Source organism: Sinocyclocheilus anshuiensis, unplaced genomic scaffold, assembly GCF_001515605.1.
Source record: "Sinocyclocheilus anshuiensis isolate Anshui unplaced genomic scaffold, SAMN03320099.WGS_v1.1 scaffold270, whole genome shotgun sequence".
Taxonomy (NCBI): Eukaryota; Metazoa; Chordata; class Actinopteri; order Cypriniformes; family Cyprinidae; genus Sinocyclocheilus; species Sinocyclocheilus anshuiensis.
The window spans coordinates 222,144-230,785 of record NW_015546041.1 but is presented as its reverse complement, the minus strand read 5'-3'; the positions used below and the strand labels follow the sequence as shown (position 1 = coordinate 230,785).

Here is an 8,642-nt window from a genome sequence, read left to right as displayed (position 1 = left end):
CAGTTATCCATCTGTAGTTCACTGCTGATGTGTGTTGGGTTGTGGTGTATAGCGCAGTTATTTCTTCCCAGACGGCAGGTCTTTGGTATAGATTCCAGCGGGGAAGAGTGTCGCAGCTTCCGTCTCAGGGATTCTGGGAGGCACCATCACACTGTTTCCAGGCTTCAGAGCAGATCCACACACATTACACACAGACAGAAGAATCATCACAGCACTAATCAATCTCCAAACAGACGCTTCTCACCCTCCAGTCCACAGGCGTAGCCACACGGTTGTGCGCCGTTAACTGTAACGAGTCAATGACACGCAGAATCTCATCAAAGTTTCGTCCTGTTGTTGCAGGATAGAGAATGGAGAGCTTTAACTTCTTGTCCGGGCCGATCACAAACACCTGCGTGAAGAATACACACGTTCAGAGCTCATTCAATGCAAGTTTACTGAAATTATGTATTTTTAAAGTGTCAATAATTTAAAACATTAAATCAACTATTCTATTTAAAATAGCGTTTTTACACTTCAGATGAATAATTGAAAAGCTGATAGAAAAACCAGAATCCCAGTAAAAGAGATTCATCTGAAAGGTAAAATTATTCTATGACTTGCATACAGGCATGTAAAAATTTTACATATTTAACTGTCCATATTTTGATTGATGTTTTAACCTTTTTTAAGGTTTTAATAAAGGTGTCTGAAATGTACATCTAATTCATGGAAATATTAAATAATTACAATGTAAAAATAACACTAACAACATGCCACTTAAGGGCTTCTGTGCCAATTCTGGTGGCCCATCTTACACCAAGGGTCTAATTGTATCTTTTTACTTCAAAATACAAACTACAATTTTTATTCCACAAATCTAAAAACATTGATGTGTCCACAGATCCCTCATTAACAAACAGACATTGATATGCAACATATACTGTAATTAGGGCTGTCAATCGATTAATCACATCCTTTTTCTGTGATTAATCGCGATTAATCGCACACTTCATGAAATTAAGCATAGACCATTTATCTTGTTTCAAATGTTTATTTTGTCATCATTTGCTATATTCAGCAAAGTAAACCAAAAGATTAAAGGGTGAATCTCAAACATCTGTATTTTCTGCAAGCTTTTTTCAAGATAAGTTTAGATGTCTTTCCAAAAAAGGACACTGCATAAATACAATGTGCGATCAGTGCGTCAAGAGTGCTCATACACGCATTATTATAACGGACTCACGCGTGCTTACTGTACGACTCCTGTACTCCCCCGCAATCGTCTTTACCTTGATTGCAGTCTTCATCCATCAAAACTTTACTAGCGAGACTGGTTATCCAGTCGCGTCTCATCTGGCCATACAGTTCACACAACGTGTGAGGGCTCGCGCTCTTCAGAGACAATCACAGAATATGACAGAGCCCGTGTTTTAAAGCCAAACACTGGAATCAATAATTCACTTAAAACGCAAGGCGAGTCTCTGTTCTCTCTGCGATCTCTGATGTAATCAGCTTGGTTTCCTTTATATTAGCACTGTTTTGGACAGATTGTTTGAATGCATTTGCTTCCTGGATCATTGGACTGAAAACTTTCCCGGCGTTTAGCAGCTTAAAACGATCTGTTCGCAAGCAGAGAAGCAAAATCGGGTTAAAGGTTTAGAATAGAAATTATGCTTCAGTCATTTTTTGTTAATTGCATTAAATTATTTTAATGCCTTAAGGATTGTAAAATTAATTGCATGCGTTAACGTGTTAACGATGACAGCCCTACATATAATACAATATCACTATTTTTCACAATCTCACAAATGTTGATATTCAGATGAAATAAAAAAATAGCATAAACATTCGTCAAACGTGCTGAGACGAGACTTTGCTGTCTGGGTTATCAAGGTGAGGAAGAAAACCTTCTTATCCTGTCTTACCCTAATTAGTGTGACCTCCTGATCTGGACAAACACGTTCTTTACATGCTCACGTTCACTGACTCCTTGAAAAAGAAAAGCGTAAAACTCGTTCTAGACTAATTTCCAGCCCTATTCTCAACCCATATTAACTGGGATTAAAGATGGCGGCGCGTTCACACGCTGTGGCTTCTCTCTCTCCCATTTTTATTTTTTTTATTTTTTTATTTTTTTTTTACATTTTACCTTATTTGTATAGTTGTATTTTATATTTAATCTGTATATCTGTATTTATGTTCTACTGTTAGTGTTATCTGTATGCACCAAGGGTCTGAGAGTAACGCAATTTCAATTCTCTGTGTGTATGTGCTGTACATGTGGAAGAATTGACAATAAAGCAGACTTGACTTGACTTGATATTCATTAATTCTGTGCTTACGCATCTGGCGCTGAGTGGCATCCCGTTGCGGTCCTTCTCCTCCGGGTCCAGCATGCCCAGCTTCTCCACCAGCTCCCGCCGATCATCCGCTATGATGGGGAAGGGAAACTGGCTCCCAGGCTCTGTGTTATTGTAGGCCATGATGTCCTGAAATCAGCCGTGGAGACTCATTACCAGCTGATCAACAGAAGCACACACTTCAGACGGACAGAGGCAAACCTTGCTCCAGTCGTGATGCTCCTGCAGACTGTCGACGGAGAGCGCCATCAGCTTCACGTTACGCTTGCTGAACTCGGGACTGAGCTGAGCCGCCCTGCCGAGTTCAATGGTGCAGACGGGAGTGAAGTCTCCAGGATGAGAGAACAGGACGCCCCAGCTGATGGAGAAACACTTCATTCATGGAGTCACAATCAGAGACATTTCTGTGCTTTAAATGTTTCAGAATCCTACAACTAGTGGAGTAGTCAAGACCAGTGTTGGGGGCAAGTAACGTGAGTTACGTAACCAGATTACTTTTTTCAAGTAACTAGTAAAGTAATGCATTACTTTTTGATTTCAAAGGAAATATCTGAGTTACTTTTTTTCCATTGTCTGACTGACAGCTCTCCTGTCCCTGCATTGAGAGAAATCCAGAGTAAATGCATGCAAACACAACGTTTATTGTAAATCTAGACTAATGTCATCATGCATTTATTTACTCATTTCACTAACACAGAAACAGATTCCGTATTCCTCAAAATGAAAAAAAACTGTAAAATGCAAACTTAGAATATGACACAAATCTGCAATAATTAAATGTTAACATTAAATACTTTATGTATTTTATTCCTTCAGCTTGAGATGTATTCTATAAAGGGCTTTTACATTTGCCAAAAATAGAACTGTTTTATATTAAAAACAAATAAGCGAGCCCAGCCCAGATGAGAAAAGTAATGCAAAAGTAACATAACACATTCCTTTTCATAACTAAGTAGCGCAATTAGTTAATTATTTTAGGGAGTAAAGCAATATTTTAATGCATTACTTTTAAAAGTAACTTTCCCAACACTGGTCAAGACCACATAAAGACCAGACCAGAGTGTGTCGAGACCAAAGTAGGGCAAGACCGAGTCAAGACCAAGACCAGAGCAGCAAATGGTCGTGAGACAAGTCGTGAGTAACTACAATACCTTTAAGCCCCTGTTTACTTATAAAGAACTGTTAAAGCAATAAGCCCCGTGAAGCCGTGGTTTACAGTGAATTTATAACAGCTAAGGGGCATTGTTAGGTACAATGCGAAGCCCCCCATAGCTGTTATAAATTCACTGTAAACCATGGCTTCATGGGGCTTATTGCTTTTATAAAACGGTTATTCCATATACATAGTAAGGTTTCACAAAATAAAACAGAGCAAATAAAGTGTAAAGATATTAATAAAAACAGTATTCTTCCACCAAACAATGTAGCTCCTCAGAATCAGTTGTGGTTGCTACAAAGAGGTTGCCGAGAAACAGACAAACATAAACAAAGGTGTATGTTACTTTGTAGAGTAATTTACAACAGCTTCGAACGCGGCTCAGCCAATTAGAATCAAGCACCGGAGCTATCCGGTTTATAAAGATTATTATATGTCTGTGTTTTCATTCAGGTCCTTTGGTGCCTGTGACAGATATTTGGAAAATTTGACTCTTAAATTATGAGTAAAGTATCCGCAATGCAGTGGATCAGTCATCCGATCACTGTTGAGTTCAGTGTTTGGACTCCAGAGACGGACATAACCTCTGCAGCTCTACCACTGGATCTACTCACATTACAGCCTTAATATCACTGAATTTCAGTTTTGCAACAGTCAGTCACTGTTTGCAGATACCAGTGAAATCAAGTGCTGTAAGCTGAATCCTACCTGTAGAAAAATTGTCTGTGAATGATCTTATAAAAAGCATGTTTGGGGGGAGGAGACTCTGAAAATAGATCAATCCAAAATGGATGCTTGATGGCAAACAGGTTGAAGAGTAGCTGACAGGCTATTGATTCATTAAATGATAAGCTGTTTTCCCACAAAAGCAGTTTATTCAGTGTAGTGTTGCAGTGTTACACTTTTCTTCTCTAATCTTGGAGGCTCGTCTTAAAGCAGTTATTTTCATTGTAAATCTAGCAAAGTTCTTTATATTTCCTTTTTTTTTCAACTTTAATGTACAGTCTATAAAGTCTATACTTTGTGTTATATTACCTTGGCATTAAATTATAGTAAATTAGTTAATGCTCCTGCATGAGTGTTTCTAAAACTATGGCTGAGGGAGTGACTGCAGATTTGACATCTGTCTTCTGAGCAATGTAATCAATCTCTCCACATTCTTTCCTCTTTTGCAAAGTCACAGAAAAGCTATCAAGTGTATTTATTTATTTATTTGTTTTTGGTATTGGAGGAAATGTGAATGTGAAACTTATATTTGTTGTAGTTTCCATTCATCTCTATAGAGGTTTACGAGCTATGATGACTAACGGACCACAGAAATGAGACGAGGGTCGATCCTTCATTTGCTGAAGACATTTTATCAGTGATTTATGAGTGACTCAATAATTCAATAACTGATCCAAGGTCATTGACTGGTAAAAGATTGTCTGAATGCCAGGCTGAATCAGAGATGAATGTGCAAACAGAAAAACCCCAAATCTTGCTTGTCAGGTTTTACTATCCTTGTGAGGACATTTAGTCCACAGCATAAGGTTTACCTGAACCACACACACACACACATAGTGAAAGTGTGTTTAGCTGACTCTAGTCTTTATGTGTGTCAGACTCTGTCAGCGTTTTCGTGTAGCTGAAGAGGTAAAAGTGGTGCCTGACCTACAAACACAACCACGATTTAGACAAAGACAGCAGCTTTGGACACGTACTAACTTTCCATGTTGTCCATTGTGAGGACATTATGAGAGAGACTCGCTTATAGCCAAGCCACACAACTCATATCTTATATCTGAATCATTCATTTCAGTTCATTTCCTTACACTAATAAGAAGTACTGAATAATAATAAGAACACAGAGGAGAAGAGAAATGAGAGAACTATTGTTAGATGTGACTTCAAGTAGTGGACATTGAGAATCAAACTACTGTATCTATGAAGAGCAACACAAATAACACACAACACACTCTCACATCACAAGACACTTACGAATCTCCCAGAAAATCATGCAGTTTCATTTGGCCAAAAGTGGAATCGGCTTCGAAGTTGGGAAAGACGTCTCCTAACAGCATCCTGCAGCATCTGTCTGTCTCTGTGTCTCGGTGTTGCATGCTGGGAAGTGTGGTTTGGTGTGTGGGAGGGTGTGAGAGAGCAGGCGTTTTCTTTTACTGCAGGTTTACTGCAGTTTTCCCCCTCACTCAGTTACTTTAGTGATTATTTCACTGGTTTCAGATTTTTGCCATGCCTTTTTAAATGCCACACTCATTTACTGATGACATAATGATCATGTGTGAAAACATTTAGACATAATTTGTCCACTTAGAAAAAACTCAATGTATTGAGGAAGAAACTAATTATTTTTCCACCTTGTGTTTCTTTTTGAAGTGTATACCTAATTTGAACACTTAGAAATCAAAGCTCTGTGTCGTGAGAAACAAATAATTTTTTCACCCCTGCATTTTTGTTTACAGTATTTTGTAAATATATGAATACGCATACAAGTCAATCACCTTTATTTCTATAATTCTTTATACAATACAGACGGTTTCAAAACGGTAATAACAAATTCAGATTCAGTTGTAAAGCAGCTCTAACAAGCCAATAGTGTCATTATAGAGTTCAATGTTGATTCAGTCCAGTTCTATAACTGCAAAGTTTATCATTTGTGCATACATATTGTATGTACAGTGTATTTTTGCACATACATGTACATGTGAGTGTTATGACAAACTCCTGCACACTGAACAAGCACAAGACACAAGATTTGAAAGATTTTGTTTGACTTTTGTCCCATCTGTGTAGTTTGGCGTGTATATGGCCAATCATTTGTGTGAGTTAATATGCAAAAACACTATTTTTATAAGAATTAAAATAGTTTTGAAATAAGTGTTTGCTTTTGCAAGAGATGTGTAATGTTTTGCGCAAGAGATTCATAACATCTCACTGTTACAGATTTATCACGCAGCTCAAAGCAGTATGGGTAGAATCTCTCGTCAGTCTATTCTGATTCATCAACACAGTTTGAGCTCCTCTTTGCAGAAATCCTCCAGTTTGTCTCTCAGCTGATGAACAGATTCTCTCAGAGCATCAGAAGAGACGAGAGAACTGAAGAGATCATCATTTACGTCTGTAGATTCAGGAGGTGCTGAGAGAGACTGGAAACTCTACAGAAAACAGAAATCAAACTCATCAGCTCCACACTTCACTCAATAACCTGCAGCAACATCAGATGTGACTTCACTGATCTTTAGTAACTCAATCCAGCACTTTCACAGCATCAGCTTCATTCTTCTCATATTCATTATATCACATTAGAGCTACAGATTCTAGTATTTGACACTTACACTCTATGTGAACTTTCTAGGAAACCGTTTGGATGATAAAACATCTGCTAAGATCATAAATGTCCATCTAACAGCTCAAGCACATCAATGGAGTCTCATTGTAGAGTTGAGTAGATTTGCTCAGGAAAAGCAGCTCAAAGATGATTAGATTGAGCATTATTGATAACTTATATGATATACTGAAACTTCACAAGGACTCTAAAGACACACTCAAGTTTACTTTGGCTTCGATACACTGAAGCACTGCTCAGTCGCCAGGATTTCACAATTCTGCAAATGCAGAATTTAATGCAAAATCAAGCAAACATTATTTGCAGGAGCTTGTATTTGTCTTATTTATGCAATTTTTCCACAACAAATGTTAACCTGAGAGGGAAAGCAATATTAGCGACTAAAATTCCATAACTGAGAGTCCAAACAAATGAATGAATGCGTGTTGAATTACAGTGAACCGTGCTGTAAAGTGAGCAGGGATGATGATACAGGTTATGCAGGTGATTTACAGGGAGAGAAAATATGGACAGGATAATAATATTTAATATTTCCAAGTAATCTCTCCCAATCATTTATTCACGAGCTACACGTCTATTGTCTTTTCAACCTGTTTGTGAAACGAGCGAGAGAGACGCGGTTGTGCAAGCGATCAAACATCTTGTTTATATTTAATGAATGTTTCTAGACTACAGCTTTAATGAAGACTATTATTAAACTACTATATGGAATACTGAATATAAATAGAAATGTATTTGTCACGAATCCGGTCCATGAACTTCCATCCGCTTGCCACCAGAGGTCGCCCTCCCATGATATGGACTCTCACACCACACAGACTGTTACACATCACCCTGGACTACATTTCCCATAGTCCATTGCACTAATCGCAAGCTCACCTGAAACTAATCACACACAGCTGCTACCAATAACACACACTATATAAATCAGTCTCACACTACCATTCAACGCAGAGTATTGTTTGCGTTTATCGCTCTCCTAGTGGTAACACATTACGGAGCCAGTTTCCTGCTCTAGTTTCTAGTCCTTAGTTCCTAGTCATAGTCTTGTCTTGCCTGCTTTCCCGTGTTACCTGATTTTTGCCCGTTTATCTTGGATTAACCCTTTGCCTGCTGTTTCGGACTGTGTTTGCACATCGCCTAGACTACTGCTCGTGTTATTGGATTTCTCTCGCCAAGCCCTCTGGATAGCGTTCGCTGTCGACTGACTCACACCCGGTTTGGATTACTCTTTTGTCTTGCCCTCAATATACCTGTTTGCCATTGTCAGAACCTTGCCTGTTTTTATGACCACGCCTTTAAATAAAAGCTTTGCAGATGGATCCGCACGTCTCACGTCTCGTTCGCCCCGTAACAGAATACTCGGCCTCACAAGGATCCAGTAGCTTTTCATGTGGACATTGGCCAAGTATGAACACTGCAAAACTTTTATTAGCCTTAAAGCAGGGCACACGCCCGCTTCAAGAGTATCTGGACATTGCGTGTTATTCTGATCTGCCAGATTGTGTACTGATAGACTTTTTTTGTGATGGAGTAAATGAACCTTTAAAGTCACGATTAACCCGTGAGGGTCCCCGTTCTTCTCTAAGCTATTTTTTTTAATTTTGTTCTGCTGTGTGTCGACTCCCTGTTCACTGTGGGTGTTGCGGAGAAACATGACACAGAGTCCGATCTTCAGATCTTCATGAGTCTAGTCAAGTCTCAGCTGATCTGCCAGAGCTCGTCAAGTCACAGCTGATTTGCCAGAGCCTCGTCACGTCTAAGCTGATCTGCCAGAGTCACGTCACATCTCAGCTAT

General features: G+C 38.9%; 1 protein-coding gene across 1 annotated transcript; it reads right to left on the bottom strand.

The window, feature by feature from the left end:
• LOC107698964 (peroxiredoxin-6-like) lies at nt 1–5,561 on the bottom strand. Its single transcript, XM_016500107.1, has 5 exons — nt 5,479–5,561; nt 2,544–2,700; nt 2,325–2,471; nt 245–391; nt 1–162 (listed from the first exon to the last, which is right to left on the bottom strand). The coding sequence occupies exons 1-5, from the start codon at nt 5,559–5,561 to the stop codon at nt 58–60; spliced, it is 639 nt and encodes a 212-aa protein (XP_016355593.1). The 3' UTR covers nt 1–57.
• Nucleotides 5,562–8,642: the final 3,081 nt, after the last annotated feature.